General features: G+C 36.2%; 4 protein-coding genes across 6 annotated transcripts; 1 reads left to right on the forward strand and 3 right to left on the reverse strand.

Annotated features, from left to right (window-relative positions):
- Window positions 1-2,274: 2,274 nt before the first annotated feature.
- On the reverse strand, window positions 2,275-4,389 carry LOC130724245 (ribosomal protein S1, mitochondrial-like). Of its 2 annotated transcripts, none has more exons than XM_057575438.1 (2): window positions 4,230-4,389; window positions 2,275-3,107 (listed from the first exon to the last, which is right to left on the reverse strand). In XM_057575438.1, exon 2 carries the CDS (start codon window positions 3,084-3,086, stop codon window positions 2,469-2,471), a length of 618 nt encoding a protein of 205 aa, XP_057431421.1. In that variant the 5' UTR covers window positions 3,087-3,107; window positions 4,230-4,389; the 3' UTR covers window positions 2,275-2,468. The 2 variants fall into 2 exon arrangements, with proteins under 2 accessions (XP_057431421.1, XP_057431423.1); XM_057575440.1 differs by having other exon boundaries at window positions 2,275-3,102; window positions 4,230-4,382.
- Window positions 4,390-12,132: 7,743 nt separating this feature from the next.
- LOC130723934 (putative defensin-like protein 180) lies at window positions 12,133-12,735 on the forward strand. The gene is made up of 2 exons (XM_057575085.1): window positions 12,133-12,241; window positions 12,360-12,735. The coding sequence occupies exons 1-2, from the start codon at window positions 12,181-12,183 to the stop codon at window positions 12,674-12,676; spliced, it is 378 nt and encodes a 125-aa protein (XP_057431068.1). The 5' UTR covers window positions 12,133-12,180; the 3' UTR covers window positions 12,677-12,735.
- A 409-nt stretch (window positions 12,736-13,144) lies between these two features.
- LOC130723933 (protein At-4/1) lies at window positions 13,145-16,364 on the reverse strand. Its single transcript, XM_057575084.1, has 8 exons — window positions 16,258-16,364; window positions 16,062-16,167; window positions 15,911-15,966; window positions 15,546-15,623; window positions 15,344-15,417; window positions 14,863-14,996; window positions 14,653-14,748; window positions 13,145-14,465 (listed from the first exon to the last, which is right to left on the reverse strand). Exons 1-8 carry the CDS (start codon window positions 16,318-16,320, stop codon window positions 14,317-14,319), a joined length of 756 nt encoding a protein of 251 aa, XP_057431067.1. The 5' UTR covers window positions 16,321-16,364; the 3' UTR covers window positions 13,145-14,316.
- Window positions 16,365-17,337: 973 nt separating this feature from the next.
- LOC130725921 (probable inactive purple acid phosphatase 28) lies at window positions 17,338-20,197 on the reverse strand. 2 transcript variants are annotated; one of them, XM_057577115.1, is made up of 3 exons: window positions 19,780-20,197; window positions 18,156-18,608; window positions 17,338-18,073 (listed from the first exon to the last, which is right to left on the reverse strand). In XM_057577115.1, exons 1-3 carry the CDS (start codon window positions 20,126-20,128, stop codon window positions 17,643-17,645), a joined length of 1,233 nt encoding a protein of 410 aa, XP_057433098.1. In that variant the 5' UTR covers window positions 20,129-20,197; the 3' UTR covers window positions 17,338-17,642. The 2 variants fall into 2 exon arrangements, with proteins under 2 accessions (XP_057433098.1, XP_057433097.1); XM_057577114.1 differs by having other exon boundaries at window positions 17,338-18,095; window positions 18,199-18,608; window positions 19,780-20,196.
- Window positions 20,198-22,997: the final 2,800 nt, after the last annotated feature.

Consider the following 22,997-nt stretch of genomic DNA (forward strand, 5'->3'; position numbering starts at 1 on the left):
TATATGTTATTGTGTCCTAGCAAGGTCGCTAGAGCTCTCTTCCTCTGACGATGACCAAAGCCATAAACACAACGGTATATTGTTGAAAATTTTCAGGTCAGGGATAAAAGTGAAATCTGGTAATCGATACAGGAACTAATTTGACCATTAATATGAATTTAGACTAGTAACTTTTTTAACACGGATAAATGTTATCAATCAGTAACTTCAAGAACAAGGGAACAATGATGACTACTATACAGTGGCTCTAGACTTCACTTCATTCTGGGCAACCTTCGTGTCGCGGTATTGGGCTCCCGTTGATGGTACCAGTGATGACACTTTGATGCTCAAGTCACTAAGGAGAGAAAAGAATAGAGAATTCAACCTCGGATGAACGCATACCTGATAAGTTTAACCTCTACCCCTTAAGAGGTGAAGGTTGAAGGGTTCCTATGTTATGTCATCGTCGTTTACTGAACCAAGCGTGACGTATTTTGCGGCAGGCTCTTGGGCTGTCTTGGTTTCAGGGTTATAGACGGTGGAGATTCCTTGAACTTCGATGCTAGGGTCGAGGGATTTAAGGTCGAGTCGGTGTCGTGTTCAACACGTGATGCTTTCTACCCTTTAATCCACTATGTTTGCTCTAGTGTTGGGGAAGATAAATGGCAGGGATTGCCCACACCTAGAGCAGGCCAATCCTGGAGCATGGTGAACGACCTCAAGTATCATGGTTTGACTTGCTTTAGGTGGGAACAACTTTGGGAGATCATAGCTTTTCTCTTTTGCTTGTGGTTTTAGCCAAGTGCTTCTGTTTGCCATGTATACCTATGCAGTAATTTATGTTGCGTTGTTCGTCTACTACTTAGGATGATGGCGACTTGGAAGATATGTATCTTCTGAGCTCATTGCTGGATCTTGAGGTGAGTATATCAAGCCAAGTAAGTACTCACAAGTCATTTTGGGAATATTATACCGATCAAGGTATGTGTCGAGTTGGATATATATGAAGGGATGACCCGGTCAAATTCATTGTAGAGTTGCCCGCGGATGATTTTTTAGGTAGGTCCATTGTTGAGTCGACTTGGTCATAATACCTCAATTTGGTTCATTGTTGAGTCAGTTTGTGAAGAATATCTCAGCCCAGTTCATTGTTGGGTCGGGGCGACATATACTGTGTTATGTGTGTCTTAGAGACTTCTAGAGCAATTTAAATCGAGTGGTGGTCGATCAACAATTCTATGGGTCGGAACCATGGAAGGTTTCCAGATGAAATGTGTCGGAGACATCAAAACAGTAGTCTCTAGTTGTGGCCAATCAACGAAACTATTAGTTGGAACTATATAAAATGTTTGGGGGAGAAGTCCGTCAAAGATATATCTTAAACTCTAGTTGTGACCAATTGGCGAAGTTATTCAATGAAGCAATATAAAGTGTTCGAGAGAGAACTTCATCGAAAATATTTGGCACAAAATGTTTGAAGAGAACCTCAAATCCTCTATACAATAATTCTTCGGGTTACAATAATCTTTACATTGTTGATGTTTGTATAGAAAGAAAGTAGCAACGTGACTAATTAAGGAGAACATATACAAAATCATCATTTCCAAGGCCAATATGCATTATGTACCACAAACGTTAGCATTGTAACTTTCTTTCATCTCAATGCAAATTTGTGTAAGAAAAGTGGGGCATACATATGAATACATATATACAAGAGAAAAGGGAAGAGAGGATGAGAATGAAATCTCTGAAAGATTCCGTGTATTATTCATTTCAATTCAATATGGTCGATACGGCAGAGAGAATAAGAATATGTAAGCATTAATGGAACAAATGAATGAATGTCATGAAACTATTTCATATCACTGAATCAATTTCAGAAACATGTCCTATACATCTAGGACAGTTGGGGGTGACCTCGACAACAATTGAGAGATGATGTTGTTTTCAATTTGTCTCTCCCTTTTGTCCATTCTAACTCAATCATGTTGTTGCTTCCCATTTTTCGGCTTTATTTTAACATGTAAGACATGCAGCCATATAGTTGAGTTTACAGAACAGAAAAATGCCAAAATACATATATTTGTTTCAAAAAGTGACTTTATTCAAAAAAAAAATGTTTAATTGTTTCTGGGCATGTTCAAAAATTCTCTGTTCATTACCTAACATCTCAAAATAGTCCGCTGTTTTCGACAAGAAAACAGATAGAAGTAGTTTAAGTTTTTCTCATAGCTTTCGGGGAGGATTAGGAGAGCTCCCACGGAAAAACAACGGAAAAAAACAACAAGTAGATACATAATTTCGATGTGATCAAACGAAAAATCAGACAATGATAAAGTGGCCAGTAATGTAATGAGAGAACTGCAACAAATACAGTTATCCAGAGACGCTAGGTTTCGCTTCGGAATTGGAAAAAAAAAAACTGAATTGAAATAAAAACCTGCCAGCAGATTTTTCCCATCAAGTTATTATTTGTTCTGCCGCAGTTAGAACACCACAATATTTGACCTTTTGGGGTTAATAGTCTCAATGGTGAATCGATCATTCGATATCCTCATTTTCTTCCTTCTCAGGTAAGAACCGAATGGAAGAAAAGTAAGGAAACCTGCAATGGCTACTGAATAACCTCCTCTGACTTTGTCAATCATAAAGCCCTTCACCTTTGTATTCGTTCGCCAAACCTTGTTCAGTTCCAACCAAGCTCGGTTTTGCCTGAACCTTCGCGGAAGAAGGAGAAGCGGTTCACCAGGCACTCCATCTGTGGATCCCACCAATTCATTGAACCTTGCAGTTGCTCGATCTTTCATAAGTGATTCGCCGGCCACTAGGTCGATGAAGAATCTCTCCAAAATCTTCTTTTTGATCAGTGATTCACCGGCCCCTTGACCCACGAATCCCACCTTATTCTCAAACCTGGTGGTGGCTCGGTTAATTGGCACTCCAATAGGCTCATCTTGCATACAAATTCTGGCGGACCCAGGTCCTGCATCCACCAAGAATGTATCTTTTCCCAAGCGTAAAACTTCAGATTGTAAGGCCTTTCCACTACATAAGAATAAACTTGAATTGCATCTTGAAAATGATCGACTCAAATAGCTGCTCATTTTTTCCCTCCTCTTCCTGTTCTATTAATCAGAAGGAACAGAATTAGTGGATGATATTCATATGGGTAGAGGAAATCTGCTCATAAATTAAATGACAAAGCTTGATATTGATAGAGTTCAATCCATGACAAATGCAAAATGTATTTAAATAGATACCACTTAATTGATATAGATACACATATCTCAAGGGAAAGAATAGATACAATCATATTTTCATAAACAAATTCAGGGTCTAAAGAGGAATGAGTCCATAATATTGCGATCAAAAAAGAAATTCAGAATAGATACAGACAATCATGTTCTCATAAACAATTTCTTGCATCACAGCTGATATTGACGGATGAGTAAACTTCACTTTATATGACCTATACAATTCATAATAGTCTGGACCCAAAACAGAGTTTCAAATATAAGTCTAATTTACATAACTTGCTAAGCCTAAATGTAACTTAATTAGTTTTTAACAAGCCAAAAGTGCATTCAAGCAAACACAAGGGGTGCTTGAATCCAAATACAAAGAATTTACAAAAATTAAACCAAGCAAACAACAGAGAGAAAAAAAATTGCGGCTACAACACACAGAAAACAAACCACAATATCTGATCAACTAATATCCCAGCCAAACCCAACTAATACACCTAAGCCACCAAAGATATACACTATCAACTGCGATTAAAGTCATACACCAAACCAGAATTTTATGTATGTAAACCAGCTTCATGGCTATGCAACTAAGACTAGAAACCTGCCCCAATCAACTAGGACAAACTGGATAGAAAAACTAGAGTGTCACCTATCCAAGATTAAAAATGTATCCACCCATTCCAGAAAATAGATTCAATGCACACCATAGCCAAATGAAATTGAAAGTGTTAGATAGATACATGAACCTCTCTTTCAGAACCCTCAATACAAATACACCCAGTAGTAAACGGTTAGCACAAAATGCACTCATTCACGCAACTTCCAATTGCAGCAAGCAACAGAACCCAGATCAGCAAATTGAAAATCAGAACCCTAAATTTCTCACTGAATTCAACAGAAATGAAAACGAATGGATCGATAGATCGAGTTAACGAGAAGAAGAGGAGCAGATCATCATTATGGCAAGAGAAGTAAAAGAAGAGGAGGACCAGAATTTACCTTGAAGAACAGACAACGATCGATCGATCGATCGGAGCCGCCACCCACACCACCCTGAGAAGAAGCGAAGCGATGTGCAGAATGAGGAGAAAGAAGAAGGTTCGTTCGTTCGTTCTGTAGAAACCAAACCCTATTTTCTTACCAAATTTCTTCCATAACAAAATTTTTTTTTTTTTATTTCATTTCATTTTTATGAGTGCTTTCTTTCATTTTCTTACATTCATTTTTCTACAAAATTAAATGTATAACAATCTGATTATTTATTTCCAACTGAAATTATTCAATAATAACTTACATACATATTATTTCAAAAAAAACTTGCATACATATTATTTTTTTACGTGAAAAAAATGAAATAGCATTTGAAAATTATTAGCCGTCCAAAAGAGAGTCAAAAAAAAGAGCAAGCACGCATAATACAAAAAGAAAAATTAGATGATCAGAGTTCATCCTCTAAGATAATACAAATCATCGTTAAGTCAAAAGCTCAGATTTGTAATTTTGTAAAGGAAACCTTAAGGGTTGGAAGGAAAAAGCTATCTCTCAAGGAGGGAGGGATGTGTTGATTAAGGTTGTAGCATAGACTATTCCTTCTTATGTTATGTCATGTTTTATATTGTCATATGGTTTATGTAAGGAAATAAAGGGACTTATTAGCAGGCTCTATTGGGAGGAATGTGGATAAGAGATATATGCATTGGATAAAATGGGACCGATTGTGCCCCCCGAAGGCGGAGGGTGGTCTTGAGTTTAGGAATTTAAAATCTTTCAACTTGACCCTTGCGGCGTCAAAGTGAACTTTGATGCTTCTCTTTCTTCTTCAAGTTTTGCAGGTATGAGCTTCATATCATGCAAACAGTTTGGTTACATTCTTGTTGCAACAACCTCTCCTCCGACGGAGGCTCTCTTAGCTGGTGGTGGGGGCTTTGGGCCTTCGATGGCTCTAGCTTGAGTTGGGTTTTAGAGTTGTTTGTTTTGAAACTGATTGTCTTCAGTTGTTTGAGAGGTCGAAAATGCCTTCTAGAGGTGCTTCCTGTCTAGACTCTGTTATTAGTGATTATAGTTGTTTGATTTCTTATTTTGATGTTCTATTTATTTGTTAGTAACGTTATTATTGTATTTGGCAAAATAATCCCTCAATACTGGTTTAGAGTCTGGATGAAGGACATTTCAGTTGGAGCTCTCCATTTGGTCCATCTTAATGTAATGACTTATGTATCCTCTTCTTTTTAATATATTATTTTTTGGTTCAAAAAAAGAATTCATCTCATAACATAAGGAGAACATGGTCAAATAATGAGTCACGAGTTCGTTCCCTCCTACGGACATGTGAAAAAGAAATAGAACCAAATTCATTTACAAATTTAACAATATCCACTAGAATGAAACTCGTATAAGAGTTATGCGATGTAACTCTTTCTTCAAAACTGCCTTTACAATCAAACACTTAGGGTTTGATTGTTTGCTGTTTTCAAAACAGTTTTCAGTTTTAAAAAACTAAAAACCTGTTTGGTACGACCTGTTTTTCAAAAACTGTTTTTGAAAATAGTTCTCATTTTCAGTTTTTAAAACTAAAAAACTAAAACAATTAAAAGATGTTTTCAGTTTCAGTTTTTAGTTTTCAGATATCAGTTTTCTAAATGTTTGAAAACATGTTATTCAAACTGTTTTCTTCTTCTAAAAACTGTTTCTAAAAATAGTTTCTGAAAACTTTTTTAAAAACTGAAAACTAAAACTGCAATCAAACAAGCCCATAGTTGCTATTTTCTTTTTCTTGCTAATTATGATGGACAATCTATAGGAAGAAATTCTAGTTTTATATAAATTTGATTTTTTTATATATTTTTAAAACTATGAATTTTATAAAATATCAATAATTAATTATAATTATTCAGCTTCGTATATAAAATTTGAAAATGTTTTTCTTGTTAATTATAGGGTGTGTTTGGTTGTGTCCCAACCTTGTAGAATCACGTCCCAGCCCCCAAATGCGGATCACCCTCTATTTGCATATGTTTGGGTACCATTTTAAGAGTGATTCGAGTTTTGAAACTCATGTACCTCTGGGTGAATTGGTGCTGGGGCAGTTTCTCCATCTAGACTGCGAAATTGCACTAGGATTGGCAACTTGCCACTAGCTAGTTGCCAATGAGATTTGCAAGTTGTCACTCGGATTGGCATGTTGCTTGAAGTGTGACATTTATTAATTTAATAAAATTAATTTAAATATCATTCATATGTATAATAATTAATTTAGTGACGGAAATCAATTCTTGATTGTATCCAAACATAAATTACGTTCCAATTATTAGATCCAATTCTAGCCGGATCCAAATTCTAGCCCGATCCAATTTTGTTCAGATCCAATTCTACTAACTATGAGCAAAACACACACATAATGGATAATGTATAAGAAAGAAACTCTTGCAGACTAGCTTTTATGATAAGCAATTGGTTTTCACAATGTGTAATGCATCGTCCCTGGCTCTGTGATAAAAACACACCATTCTTTTTCTCCAGAGCAGAAAATGCCGATATTGAAAAGAACGTTTCATTGTGCCTCGGAGTTTAGTTACTGTTAAAGCCCCTATCTGGTTTCACTAGCTTAGAAGGCTACAACAACCCATATACATAAAAGTGTAGTGTAATCTTAGCCAGCCACAGGCACGGATGCACATACAGACCATGGGGTCAAATGCCCCCACCTGATTTTCAATTCCAAATTTATTTGTTTGATTTGAAACAAAACATATTACTTTTGATATGATTGCCCCTGTGTAAAAAAGTTGCCCCCATGACTTACCGTAAAGAAAATGTGTCCCATGGCTTTGTCCAATTGTACGTATATTTATACATTGAATACCATTAAAAAATTAAAATTTATCTACTTTTGTTTTAAATATATTCTAATTTATCTATTTTTCTCTTTCTCTATATAATGTTATTGTCTATTTGTTTTTAACATTGATATCATTATTTTAGTAGAAGTTGTTTGATTTTTCTATCTTTTTCCAAATTTATTAAAATGAATCTTCATTTAATTCATTTATAGTTGTGTTGAAATTAAACCTTATATTTTTGTAATAAATTTTAATTTTTTTACATCAAAAAGATAAATTACTCTCTCCAATGATTGATCTCTGGACCTCTCCCTCTCAACCCAATATGTCATCATCTCTTATTATTTGAGCTATCATTTGGTGACAATAAATTTTGATTTTAGATATGAAAAACTAATTCAAGTGTGTTTAAGAATGAAAATTTTATATGATGTATTTAAATTTTTAATAATAGTATATTATGTTTTTAATCTTAGGTTAAAACTTATGTGATCACATGCACATTTTACCCCCACGAGTTAAAACTCCTGGATCCGTCACTCGCCAGCCATATAGAAAAAGTAGTAGCTAGGGAATTTGAGTCGTTATGGACCTGATCAACAAACAGCACTTTTATGTAATAACTTCGAGGTAAAAAGCTTAGCAGTCACAACATTTGATTAAGAATTAGTACTAGTACATAAAGTTGATATATAGTGAAGACACCACTAGTATACATGGTCAAAAAGCTTCAATTACCCTTTACACCTTTTCTTGAACCCCGCTCTATTCAGTAATAAGAGATGGACGTTGATGTATTTAAATCATTGGGTTAAGGATCAAATCAGAAAAAGAAAAAAAAGCTTTTCGTATCTTTATTTTGATCCATGTCTTTAATGCCTAAGCTAGTAACAAATTCCATTCATCTCAAACATGCCAATGTCCAATGTTGGAAAAATATGAAGTATTTCAAAAGTTCAACATTGCCGCCTATGCTATAAACTCTATAATAGGTTATATATTAAACTTCACACTGTGATAGTAAAGAGTATAGTAAGGAATTAAGTCTCACGCATGAGATTGAGCTTCATTGACCTAACACAGTGCAAATCGGAGGATTAGTTCCCTGCGCGCATGATATATTGGGCTTTTTGCAGAATATATCTAATTCACAAATTATCTCACTGATTTTTCCTGCCTTAATTTGTTGTTATTTGTGCTCTTCATCCAACAAGGCATGCAAAGAATCAAAGAATTCCCACCAAGGGAAAAAGAAGTTTGAAGAGAAGGTTTTTTAGGGTGTCATAGAATTGAGTGTTAATACCCCAAAAAGACTGCAATATCATGAACAGAGTGAAAGAAATTGTGTAAAATTAATTAATATAGAGAAGAGAATAAGCTCTGACTTAAGGGGAACATGGGAAAATGCCAAAGGAGATTAAGCCAATTCTCACCGCCAAGAAGCAAACAAGTTTTTGAAAGAACGCGTGCCCTTCGAAGCTGACACATTAAACTCTCTCTTTCTCTCATGGCTCGCCTTTTCAAGAATTCCATTCCAACATGGATTCTCTTTGCAGTGCAAAACACATCACTTCTCTCAAGAGATAGGACTAGATTCTACTTTCTCACTTTTTGCTCATATCGTCATCTATCTAGATCAAGGGGAGAAATAATAATAATACATGTCATGTTGTACCTACCTTAAGATTTGCATGGAAATCTTAAGAAGCTATAGATTGATTATGAATGATCCTTTTCTGTCATTATAATTTGCTTTTTCATTAATTATTGTGACCCTTTAAAAGACTCCACTTCCATTCTTAGTGTCATCATTGCAGCTGAGTTGGTGGGTGGTTGCTTTTAGCCTTTGTTTATTCTTTTTTGGTAGCTAGGAATGAAGAAGGAATGTCCCTTTGCTTGATCTTCTAAATTTCCTCTTTCTTTATTGATTCTTATGATATGATGAACCCCTTTAATGTGTCACCACTTTCTCACACTTTGACTGTGAGAGTATAGTGGAAAATTTTAAGGTTATTAACTCAGATTTGGCATTTGCATGTAAGGCTAATTAATGGTAATAAGAAAAGGATCAGGTTGATGAGCAATGATGGTTACAGTGATTGTTGTTGAAGCTAGATCTGCTGTTGTCTGTGTTCAGAATGAACGTACGTTTTTGCAGCTCTATAATGCATCGACACAACAGTAATGATGACCACTGTTATTGTTGTCGTGGTCTATTCGAAAGGATGGGCAAGGTTTTGGGATCTATAGATTCCCTTTGGTGGTGAATAATAAGGATAATTGTGTCATATGAACAAAGGACATGATTTATTTTGAGTATAATTGGTTATAACAATTATTATATTGAGTCTATTGTAGCTGATGCTGGCTTGAGATGCAACGGTGTCAGGGTCTTCTAATGTGATCGCATTGCTGTGTCTAGTTTTCCATATGTAACCCAAAAAAATAGTCTATTAACATGAGAATCGATGTACTAGAGTTAACATGTGCTTAGTTTTGTCCAATTAAATCTCACAATATTCACGAACCCCCATTGGCACTATACTTTCCCCATGTGAAGTTGGTCAAGCTTGTCATAAGAGAAGTCAAATCATTAGAGCTATATCTCACTCTTACGAAATAACTGTAAGACATCAAATCTGAAGTGCTTCCTCGATATACTAGAACTTCTTCAAATTCCATTCCCACGATCATATATAGCTGGAATTATTAACGAAAAATTGTAATTTCTTGCACAACTAATAACCTCTTTTTCTTCAAGGATGTTAGGAGTCCTGACTTGATAATTTCTGAATCTCCTTCCCGACTGATAAGGATCATTTCTTTCTTCCAAAACTTTCTTGTGACATGCAGTAATCAGTATTCCGCTTTAATTGTTGGGACAAAATTCTTCCACCAAGGCTTGGGGTTAGTTTAAGTTGGTCGGAGGTGTCCTTATCAAGAATGCATGAAACAATGTCTCATGCAATACATAATTGATTAACAACTCAAGGATTGCTTTCGATCTCATCCTGGGATTGCGGCAACTTCCCTATGTAACTGAGGAAGAAAATCGCTCAAAGGTTCGCCCCTTCGCTACCTCATATTTTTATTGATATATACCTTCCTAAACGATCGCCCTCGTTTGGAAGATTTCCCCTTAATACATTTGAAAAAATCTCGGAAGAAAAATTGAGGAAATTCTTTCCAAATTTTCAACTGAAGAAGTTGAGAGAGATTCGACCCAGCCCAAGACTCCTTCAAGGTGGACAAATATTCCTTGCAAAGTAGAGCATTTTTATTGTTAGTGTCTATGATTCTCGTGACTTATGTGCATTTGACAAAGGAATTTACAAGTCCCCTGAGAATTTACAAGTCCCCTAAGTCTTACTCTTCCTTGAAATGAATCCACATCCATTTGTTCAAGCCATCCTGGTGACAGACTCAAAGCACGAATTTCATTACTGAAGGACGCATTGATAAGGATCCTTTCTTTCTTCCAAAACTTTCTTGTGACAAAGGGATGACAAAAGTTATCCATGCAGTAATCAATGTTCCACTTCCGTTGTTGGGACAAAATTCTTCCACTCAGGCTCGGGGTTCGTTTAAGTTGGTCGGAGGTGTCCTTATTAAGGATGCATGAAACAATTATGTATTGCATGAGACATCGTTTCATGCATCCTTAATAAGGACATCGTTTATGTATTGCATGAGACATCATTTATGTAAATCAACAGCCTTAACTCCCAACAAATGTTGTAAATCAACAAAAATAGTTCTCCGGCACATTTCGGCAAACTGATAACATAGACTTCTCTAAATTAATTTTTTGCACAGAAGCACGTTCATAGGTAGCAAGAATTTTTTTTATGCACTCTGCTTCCTGAACCGTAGCCCGAGCAAAAAGAACATTATCATCTGCAAACAAAAGATGGGAAATTACAGGTGCAGAACGAGCAATTTTAATTCCATGCAAAGCAGATGTAGAAATAGATTTCTGGATCAAAGCAGAAAAAGCTTCACCACAAAGGATAAATAAGTAAGGGGAGAGAGATTTGACCCAGCCCAAGACCCCTTCAAGGTGGACAAAAATTCTTTGCAAAGCAGAGCATTTGTATTGCTAGTGTCTATGATTCTCATGACTTATGTGCATTTGACAAAGAAATTTACAAGTCCTCTGAGAATTCACAAGTCCCTTGAGTCTTACTCTTCCTTGAAATAAATCCATATCCATTTGTTCAAGCCATCCTTGTGACAGATTCAAAGCACAAATTTCATTACTGAAGGACGCATAGATGGCCCTTTCCAAACCCAATTGACGTAGAGAGTAACTCTTGACCTGGAAACTCTTGGTTCAAGCGGAGCACATCATGAACTCCTCATCATGATTAAAATTGAAGTTATGTTTTTTATTCCCCACAAACGACACCTTATGTTCTTCCTGAAATGAGATTGCCTTGACCTCCTTGCTTTCGCTGAAGGTGTGTGGCCTTGATTAACTTTTCTTGCACAACGAAACCTTAAGTTTGCATAATGAGTAACGTGTATATAAGGTGTCCATTATAATTTGTCTTTTTAGGTCTTTAGGAAGCCTTGTGGAAGGTATTCCTAAAGAAAATAAGCTTTTTTTTGTTTGTATAAGACATGTGTCCTCCTTCGGAGGCAATCATGTTCGAGCCCGGAATATCCACATCATGGTGGAGCTAACTCTCCCAACAGAGGTTTTTTCCATCCACGAGACTGGAACTCGAGACCTTGCTTAAGGGGAATCAAGTATGTACCACATGAACCAACCACCTGTTGGTAAACAAGCACAGTACAAAGAAATAAGAAATTATTAAGACATTAAAGTCAATGAATATTTTTAATTAGAAACTGTTTAAGAAAATATCTTGGAAAATTATTTAAGAAATTATTTCAAATTAATGTAGATGATAAAAGTAATAGTCAACGAATTCTTTCCCAAGATAATAACTTTGATTTGACTTTAAAAAAAAACTTTGACTTGACGTTACAAAACATTGCCTTATGGAGTAATTAATACTCAATGTTCTATGCATCTATAAATATCACATAACATAAAACACAGTAAGAATCAATTCAAAAGAAAATTGATAAGAGGCATATCTCTAATGGCGAACAAAATCTCAAACTCTTCTCTTTTTCTTGTCTTTTTTATCTTGGTTGCCATGGGTAAGTCTCTTATTTAATATAGTGATACAAATCAAATTATAGAGGCTAAGAGATCTCATTATAATTTTTTCCCTTCAATTTGTTGTTTTTTCTTTAACGAATTGTTGTGGGAATGCAGTGGAATTAACAATGGGAGGAGGTAGGTGCTCAGAACTTGTGAGTAGATGTGGTAGTTCATTTCCAGATTGTGACCAAACCTGTAAATCCCAACATAGCAGCACTAATGGAAAAGGGTTTTGCAATGACAACATATGCACATGTTATTATGATTGTGGGCCTCCCCTTCCCCCAGGCCCAGTTGTAAGGAAATGCCTAGCTGAGATTGGACCCTGCAGTGGTCAGTGCAATTCAAACTGTGCAGGGAGATTCAAAGGGGCTACAGGGACTTGTAATGCTGCATTTGGTAATTTGTGCATTTGTCAATATACCTGCTAAGATATTATTTGGTATATTCTAAATCAAGATAAGAATTAATAAAGATGATTCTATTTCAATATTGTCTTAAGCATTTGAATGTTTACATTATTAACGTTTTGCACTCTTGCACTCTTTTGGTCTCAATCATACGTAAACTCATAAAACGCTTCCAACTGCCCCCAGGCCCAGTTGGCTTTGCCTTACTGTTGTTATTTTGTTGGAAATTCAAGTGTAAATGATTTGTTGACCAAAAAAAAAATGTGTAAATGATTTAAGAATGGGGTAATTAAATTTGGAATATGAGTAGAAAGACTTGAATACTAAGATTTTGGATCATGATAGTGCCAAATTTCCCACAATCATAATAACATGTGCATACGTAAACTCATAAAGCCAAAAGAACAAGGTGCATGTTGGAAAAAGAGTTTGAGATGCTGTGTCTGGCAAAGCCAATTTCAGACGAACTCTGGTGCAAAATCCAACTGCCGATATTACACTCAAACTGTTTTCCACCAGCAATATGCAGATCACAAATGCTATATGGTTATAATGGTCATTAAATCACCATTATTTATAACGTTAAAAAATCAATTTCAATGATGTACTCCCACTGATTTGGGGGAAAAAATCAATTCCAAATATCATGACGTCAATGTGATTTGTCTCATAAATGTAGATAATTCGCAATGCTTGAGAATAGGAAAGTGTCAAAGGTAATTAAGGAATTTCCATTATTTAGCATCTAATTTTACCATCTAAAGCCCACCACGTTAAAGAAGTGGAAACACAAAAAAGACACAATGCATTAAGCACAAAAGCAAAATTTCCAATAGGTCGTTGGAGCCCATAAATTCAAATGACTTCTTCAGCACTAACATTTCCAGTTGAGGGTGTCAGTGAGAAAAATGCTTCAAGCAATGAATTCGTAGAAATGGAGTCAAAAGTCTGCCTCATTCTCGTTTCACTTCTTATTTGAACTTTAATTGAAGAGAACAAGTGAAATGGACAGAGACAAGCAATAGATTGAATCATTGAAGGAGAATGGAGTAGGGTTAGAGAGGGTATAGTCATTTTACTCATTCAATCTCAGTGACACAATACTTTTATATATCAAGGGTGGAAACGTTATCGGGAAGATATTGTTAAAAATGATCTCATTGTTAATATATTTCTCATAATCTGGCTTTCTATCGAGCACAATGGCGTAGTGCTATCCATATTAGTTGTTGTTGTTGGTGAAGAAGATGACATGTAAATTTTCATATGTTGCCTATGAAATTTCAACATAAAAAAGATATATTCCCACTTAAAGAAGTGTATTTATGAGATTTTTCCTATACGTTCATATCCATCTATATCTTTGCATCTAGCTGAGTAGATAACTGTCATGACTCTACTGTATCTTTCATTATAATTCTTTCTTTTGTAACAATTAAAAACACTTTATGAACTATGGATACAAGAATTGTGATTATCATATTAAAATAATATTGTTCAAAAATCTTATGTTTCACTTTTTAAAACCTTTTTACCAAGTTCATTGTTAATACTATTTGTAAAATCATCCAAGCTCTTAAGCAGAAACGTTTGTTTGCTTTACTTAGAAGGTATATTACCTCTACCTTGGTAAATAGCCGATGCCATATCCTCACCCGACATCACTTGCTCTCTTCAGAATGAGATAGCTTTCTTTTCAGGACCTCGTTCTCCTTTCTCAGTTTCATGATTTTCTGCTTAAGCGTTTCCACCTGCCAATTTGAGGTCATGTCCTGCTGCTGGTCATCCAGCTTTGATTTACAAATCAGCACTGCATGAAACAGAAAAATAACAAATATTTAGGTGATGGAATATGAATATGAAAATATTCAAATTAAACAATAAACTGGTCTTCTATAAAAAGAACGAATTGCAATGAATTAAGTATAATAGCTATGGTTGCTGGAAGGATTGGGAGATTCAGTTCAAGGGAATCTGGCAAATCAATCACCACTTACATTCCTTTTCTAAATTTTGGACTTTTCTGTTTAACCCTTTTTTTTCTTCCTGCTCAATCATAAGGCAATCCTTCAAATCCTGAATCTCAACATTATCTGTCAAGCAATGATAAGCAAAGCAGACTAATCTTCAGACCTCTTCACCCAAATACATATTAAAACCTCATGGAAGGGAAAATCATACATTTACAGGTAATCAAAGCGCCTCACATTTTGATTCCACTTCAAAATGGATTTGGTCCAACCTGCTCGCCAGAACTTGCATATGACTTTTATGCGATGCTAAATCTTGATGGAGTTGATTAATGGTAGCTCGGTATGTTGCTTCCTCATTCAGAGATTCACTGAGATAAATAAAATAAGATCAATTGTTTGGGCACTCAACTAGGGTTGCCCCAAAATATGAAGATTCCCAACAAGAGACTAAGCAGTAAGCAACAAAGTACAATAATGATCCAATATCTTACAACAATGTGTATTCAAGTCTTTCTACTCACATTCCTAATTTAATTACCCCATTCTTAAATCATTTACACTTGAATTTCCAACAAAAAAACAACAGAAGGACCAAAACTTGAGTTAAGCAACAAACACATTTTTGCAGAACTTGAATTTCCAACAAAAAAACAACAGAAGGACCAAAACTTGAGTTAAGCAACAAACACATTTTTGCAGAACCATGAATACTCACTTAACTCGAGCTTCTAAACTTGCAATTTTTTCTTCATATTCTTGCTTAAGCAATTTCATAGCCTCCCTATGTCCCTGCTCCAAAAACAAAAATCTCATTGCTCTCTATAAATTGTAGTTCTAATATATCAATAACTTAAATTTTTTGCATAATCAAATTATATAGCAGACAAATTGAAAACTTGAAAGCAACAAGTCCTTACATCTTCTTTAGAGATAACTTGATTATTTAATCTTTCTAACTCCTCTTTCAAGTTCAGGCATTTTGTGCGGAAATCAAGCTGCGCGTGTCGAATCACAGCATCAGTTAACAACAACAACAACAAAAGCCTTATCCCACTGAGTGAGGTCGGTTATATGGATCACACTACGCCATTAAGCTCGATTAAAAACAAAATTATGAGGAATTGAGGATACTATTGATAATGCGATCATCTTTAACAATATCTTTCCGATGTTATTCGCAGCATTAGTTAACAATTTCACGAAATTCCAAACCATTTTTGTTCATTCAACCATTCAAACAGCGAATTAACTGGAGAAAATTAAACAAGTTAACGGGAAGAACCTGATCAGCAACATTCTTGATGGGATCCATGTAGAGTTTAACCAATTCGTCATTTTCTGCAACAAATTTTAAAATGAATGTTGAAATTAGCAACACAAATCGAATACTAGGGCAAAATCATCTGCGAATGAAAGATGAACGATTAACGAACCTCGTTTGAGGGTGGTGCAAGCGAGTTGGAGAGATTCCCGAAGCTTCAACTCTGTTTTGTGGTTGGATTGCAGCGATTGCAGCTCTGAAATGCCGATCTTAACATCCTGATCAAGATTAACGAGAAATCAAAATCCATGCATTAGGTTTAGGTCGATGATTGAACTTCAACATTCAGGTGTTCGCTTTGATCGTACCTCGTAGATCTGATCGAAAGCGGAGAGCAGTGACTCCATTTCTTCGTCACTCGTTGCCGCCATTTTTTCGCTCTCTCTCGCTCTTCTCAAATTCAAATTCAAATTCTTATCCTCTTTATCTCTTTTTTGTTTGTTACACTCCTCCTTACATCTTCTGTTATTATTGAACTAAAATATGATTATGAAAAAATTAAAATAAAATTCTAAATAAATTCTTCGTCAGGTTAAATAAATAATAATAACAATGAGCTAATTTTTTTCACATTCATAAAAGTAAGTTTAGGTGAGTTCGGCTTCAGTCACCACCACGGGTCAGGACATGTCTTCGAGACCACATGTCGCTTACAAAGATACTTAAAAATCGTCTATCAATACAATTCTTATATCGACAACAACAGGAATCGAACTTCTGAATGAAAGTGTTGTATGTCTCCTATCCTTACCAACTAAGCTAACATGTTGGTGTAATAATGAGTTAAAGATGATACCTTGTGGCATTTGGTGTGCTTGAAATTGAGGTATGGATAAAATAAAAGAAGAAATTATAATAATACTATAACATGATAGTAATGATTGTAGTCATAGTGATGGTGATAAAAGATGATTAGCTTGGTTGCTGGTAGCAGTGTTTGGGGCCAGCAAAGAGAAGTCAGTTTTTTAAAAAATTTAAGTGTCAAACCAAAGTCTATGGTCAGATTACAAATTACTTATTCATGACTCATGAGATCCTTGTATCCCAACCTAATACAACTATAATGAGTGCAAATGAATCAGATAAGCCAACTTCCATTGGTACATAATGGATTAAAATATAGTGAGGTGGGATGGGAATCATGGGATAGTGAAAGTTACCACTTTGTTTCCTCATTCAATAGAGGATAGTGCCTTTTTATGTTTGGTCAACAGGATAGTGCCTTTATAGTTTATAGTGATGGTTGGGCTTTCCTCTTTTTATCATTGCATAATATTTGCATTTGCTTTCCTTTTCCACTCTATCAACCAAAACATAGAATTGAATTGACCCAAAAAAAACCTAAGCATATATAGCTTAAAATAGCGAGAGAAGACTACAAACAAGCATGGAACTCAAGTAGACGATGATTGATTGTCTTTATCAATATACAACAGTTTAAAGACATGATTTTACAAATTCTTCCGGTCACCACCAATTCAATGTTTATTTAGCATGATATTTTATAGGGAAGAATTAGAGCTAAACAGTCTCATAAACCTGGATTGCAATAGGTATACAACATAAAACTGAACAAAAAAGGAAGAAGAAAAAATGCTGCAGTCCTACTAAAACCGTGGAAAACACAGAGAAAATACAGGTAAAATACGTGTAATGTGCAGCATGGTCAATTGGTCATCTAGACTCTAGAGAGCTATCGATCCCATAGGATTTGTTCATCAATCTTGCTTAGCTTCTGATCATCAAGGCGTTTCCAAGTCATGATTTTCTGCAACCCCATCCATGACATTTTTCCCTTCTCAAGTTGAGCCAGTATAATCCTTGCTCTCCTTGGCCACCCGGCCTTCCCGTAGCCATGGTATCCAAAGCCGCCACCATAACAGAACCATATGCCGTCCAGGTTTCCACAGAAGTCATTGGTGTGGTCATGGCCTATGAACACAGCCTTCACGTCTCTGATCGAGACAAGCGTTTGCAAGACCCCCGAGTTCACTAGTGAACATGCCACGCCTTCTTGAAATTGGCCTACTATCTCTTTGTAGAATAGCTGCCGAACTTCTGGGATTGGGATATGGAAAAATGCAAGTGCTGGCGGTTCAAGTGGGGAAGTAGCATCAGTAGGGTGAAGATGATCCTGCTTTTGTCCCTGTTAGTGTGTGACCTGCGAGATGTTAATGGAACCTAAATGTGGGAAACATAGGTTAGGTTGCATAGCTAGTTAAGAATGAGCTTTCAAATTTTGCTATTACCTGAAACTCTTGAGAAACATGACGAAGCCAGTGAAGCTGTGAGTCCTTGATCCATCCATAAGTTCGAATTCCCTGATAAACAGCCCTGTCTCCACTGTCAAGAAAGAATAGATTCAAAACAGTGCTGTTTGCCAGCATGGAACCTGGGGCACCATATACTCTTAGGTTATAATTCCCAAAGCCATCAATTTTAGTAGGATTGGTGAAACCATCAGCTGAAGGATTGATTTGTGAGACTGAATAGTCCATAAGGGAGATTAAGGACATTAATTCTTCACGATTCATACTTGATTCTTGGTCATGGTTTCCAAGAACTGCAGCCCAGGGAAGTCCTGATTCCATGGCAGGACCAAAGGCTTTGAACAGAGACTCTGCAGCATCAGGGGTACTTGATCCGAATATGTTATCTCCTATTCACAGTGACTGGATCCATGTTAATTAGGCACAAGTAGAAAACATACAAACAATCATGGGAAGAAATAATTTAGTATAATAAAGATCCTATCAAACACCAGTAGAGCCACCAGTAGTTCATGCAAGGCTTAACTCAGTCATTTCTTACAGATATTGAACAAAGAAATGCTAATGGTATATTTTTCTTTATGCAGAAATCAGCAGGAAGAATGTATTTCCAGCCCGAAATTTTTAAATACTACTACTGCTAAATCATTTAGAAAGGGAAAAAGGCTTGTCCAGAAAGTGCTAAAACATGAAGTAATCACATACTAAGACTTCTCAACACACCCCTCACGCCCAAGACTGGACATATGGAGAGTATATGTAGGTAACATTTGTGAGTGACCCATATATGGGTAGTCTTCACTTAACGGATCTAGGATAAGCTCATATACCATATTAGAAATTGAGTCAGGCCTAACTCTACCCATAAGCTAGCTCGAGAGATGATGATTATCTTCTCATATATAAAGGTTATTTTGGTCATATCTCTAGTTAATTTGGAATTTCCCTCTCAACAACAGTCAGTATACTACATCCTAGCATAGAACCTATTTATTGGATTTCATTTGGCATGCTTCTCATCCTCCAAGGCTCCAAGTCAATATGAGAAATGGAGATTCCATAGTATAAACCTCCCAATTCCATTCTCATCTTCTTTACTTCTATCTAGTGAACAAACAATTACTATTTACTAGTCTGCTAGTTTCTTCAAATAAAGGAAATCGCTGTGCCAGAACTAAAGGGAACAAACAATTGTTATTGATTAGACAATCATTTCTTTTGACAAACAACACCCTGAATTCCACAAAATGACAAAGTGCATTCAACCACATCAGTTTTGTTATTTTCTCATGCTGGATTCTATCTCACCAAATAACAATCCTCAACATTTATTGCCATACAGTTCCCAAATTTGTGCGACACAACAAATTTTTATAGACTTCAATTTCCTGAACAATCTCCTCCTATTCACTAAGTTACAATTTTCCTTCCTTTTCTTGGCACATTCAAAATTCGGAAACCTAAATAACAAAACACCAGATCACAAAAAAGAAAATAAAAACAAAATTATGAAAACCGCAAAATCACAAAAATGAAAACAAATAAATCAGTTAAAAATACCAGTAAATGCGATGAAATCAGGATTCTCAGCCTGAATAATCCGCTTCAAAAATCTTGTAGTATTGAGATCGGAGCAGAACTCGAACTCAGAAGCTAACACATCTCTGCACCGTGTAACCATTCCAGTTCCATAGTGCATGTCAGCCACCTGGAGGATTTTGAAGGTTCCGTCGGAACGGAACCGGAGAGGGAGGTCGGAGATCTTCTTCGTGCGGCGCACTGGTTCGCCGCCGAGGAAGAGATTGCGTGGCAGATGGAGTTGTGTGAAGTGGAGAATTGCGAGTACGACGGTGAGGTAGAGCAGAGAGTGTTTGCAGTTTTTTTCTGGTGTTGGAGAATAATCCACCATTGTTGCTGCTAGCTTTCTGTTTTCAGATCGTGTTCATCACAGGGTCGTTAACAACGAACAACCGTAGTAACAGCTTCACAGTTCGTTCATTTTGGATTATTCAAACATTGGGCCTTGCTCTTTGGGCCTCTTGTTGTGGATCGTGTTCTGACTTTTGAGCCCAAATACTGTAACATAGGTTTGGGTTGATTCGTTCTCATTAATTTTGAGATTTATCGGTTTTTTCCTTCAAATGTACTGGTCACTTGATCGGTTCTCAGTTCAATGCATCGACGAGGGAGGAAGTCTTGTGTGTTGTCTAATATGCAACACTTGGAAAACACATATGTCACTAAATAGTTTGAGATATAAGTTTACTGTCATTAAAATGTTTTGTAAATTTCAAACATGTTCCTTTTCTTAACATGATATTCACTCACTCCTCCATCACTTTTGTCACCTATCTCCGACAACTCATCATCCACCTCTAGCCATCTCACTATTATGGATATGTCACATCTTCACAAACCGCAATCGTCATCCAGGATAGAGAATCAGGTTGAGAAAATACATCGAACACATAGGGTGCCGCTTCCATTTACCCTCCCCATGTTTGGTGTTTGCTGAGATATATAATTAAGTGTGTTCCAAGATAAGGTACTTTTCTGCAAAGAAGACGTAACATCAACATATGGATCCCCTTTTTCTTTCTGACAAGGCTTCGGTGGAAAAGACGTCGTAGAAGGCAATGGTGGCATGAGGTATTTTCAATGTCATGCAACGCATTTCAAGAAGTGCGAAGGATGTTGCACAATAACAAAAGTGATAACTGGCATGTGCCATTCCTAGTGGGTGAAAATCCCTGGTGCTTATCGTTTTATACTGGCTTCGTGACATATAATGCTACTAATTAGGTTTTTTTTAATTCTTTTTTTGGGTATTTGCAAGTTTATGATTTTATTTTTGAACAGCAAAATTTCTCCTTCAATGATTTGAGCATTGGACCTTTCATTCCCCTTATATGTCCCCCAGCTCTTATCCCTTAAACTCTTTCGGGGACATTTGTGAATTTATGGTAATCTAATATTGTGGTGGAAAATTCGTTTGTCAATATATATATATATATATATATATATATATATATATATATTCTTGGCTGCGGGAGGTGGTGCTAAGGAAGGTCTAGATTGCGGTGGTGGAGTTCCAGTGATGGGGTCGTTCGAATTACACGACAAGAACTGCTTTGCGAGGCAATGGGGCAATGGAGGCAAGCACATTGGAGTTGTGCACATACGGGAGTACGGTGCCAGGTTTGGGTGTGATCGGTGGAGGGGGTGTGCTCCGCGATAAGGAGGGGAGATGGGTGTCGGGTTTTGCTGTGTTTTGGGGCGTTGGGGATGTGCTCACCGCTGAGTTGTGAGCTCTCTACGAAGGATTAGGTCATGTATGAGATCTTGGGCACTGCAAGGTGTTGTGTTTCTCGGATATGATTGTGTTGAAATGGTGGAGGTGGTGATGGAAACTCAGGCTGTGAGTCAGTATTGGCAGAGAGATATGATTCATCAAATTAGAGAGGTGCTTCATCGCGGGTGGCATGTGTCGGTCCGCTGCGTAACTTGGTGGCAGATGCTTTGGCGAAGTACGTATGCGACGAGGTCTCGTTGTAGGTGGCAAGTTTGGAAACTTCCTCTTGCTAGCGTTGTGCCTTTGCTGTGTCAAGATGTTATTGCCTAGCTCTGTTTAGTTTTCCATTGTAAAAAAAGTATATAGATATAGTTTTTAAATATTTAAAATTAAGACATAAACTGAAAATAAAATGACACCTCTATAACTAAAAGGGAAAAAGAAACAGATAAACCCCTATTTATTCATTCAAAAAAAAGGTAAACCCCTATTTGATTTCAGACTTTACAGTTTTATCCTGTAAAGCTTCTTCTTCTATTTGGTGCTTCTAGTGTAAGTTTTCTTCTTGACTTTGTGGTTGGACTTGGAGAACTTTGAAAAATACAAACATGGCCGCCCATGAATTAAGGTTAGGCATACTGTCACTTATAGTCTAATAAGGACATAGCTAGATATATATAATAATTAGAAAGCCTTTATATACATTATCTTTGGGGAGCAAAGTTGAAAACTAGTTCAGGGCATTTCTTTTATCAGTGAGAACTATTTTTTTAATAAAATATATTGTAAAACCATATTTTTTTGGTTGGAATGGTAAAACCATATTTTATTTCAGAATATATATATATGTATATGTATAAGTAAGTTTTATCAATCAAATCTATGAGACTATGATACTCTCCAAATGAAGAATCTAACAAATGGATACCTAGCTAAAGGAAGAAGCCCAACAACATGTAGCATGTAATCAGCAAAAGCATTATATGACGCATGTTGGAATAGTATCAGTATGAGAATCTAAAGGGTAATATGAACAACATTAATGCTCTGGTTAAATAAAGTTGAATTAGTGGTCCAATTTCCTAGTCATTTGCGCAAAGGAAGATCACGAGTTGCAGTTGCAAACCTGTGCACAACAACACACTTTGCATTTGGCTTGGCTTGGCTTGGCTTAGTTAGTATAAACGGTACAATTAGTCTCGCGCCGCATTTCACACAAGTAAGAGCCAAAGGTATTGCCTATCAAAAAAAAAAAAAAAAAAAAAAAAAAAAAAGAGCCAAAGGCATGACTCCATATTGTCGTTGGAATTGAAAACATCAGTGTGATAATGTAAACACACATTTATAATTATAAATTTAATAATTTCTGTTCATATATATGAGGTTAGTTATCAATTCATTAGTTTTTGTGTGCAGGTTTTGGCCAGTGTTTATCTGATAGTGAAAGATTATTTGACTTCAATATTCATAAATATCTTCTTGCTGC

The sequence above is a fragment of the Lotus japonicus genome, chromosome 6 (genome assembly GCF_012489685.1).
Source record: "Lotus japonicus ecotype B-129 chromosome 6, LjGifu_v1.2".
NCBI lineage: Eukaryota > Viridiplantae > Streptophyta > Magnoliopsida > Fabales > Fabaceae > Lotus > Lotus japonicus.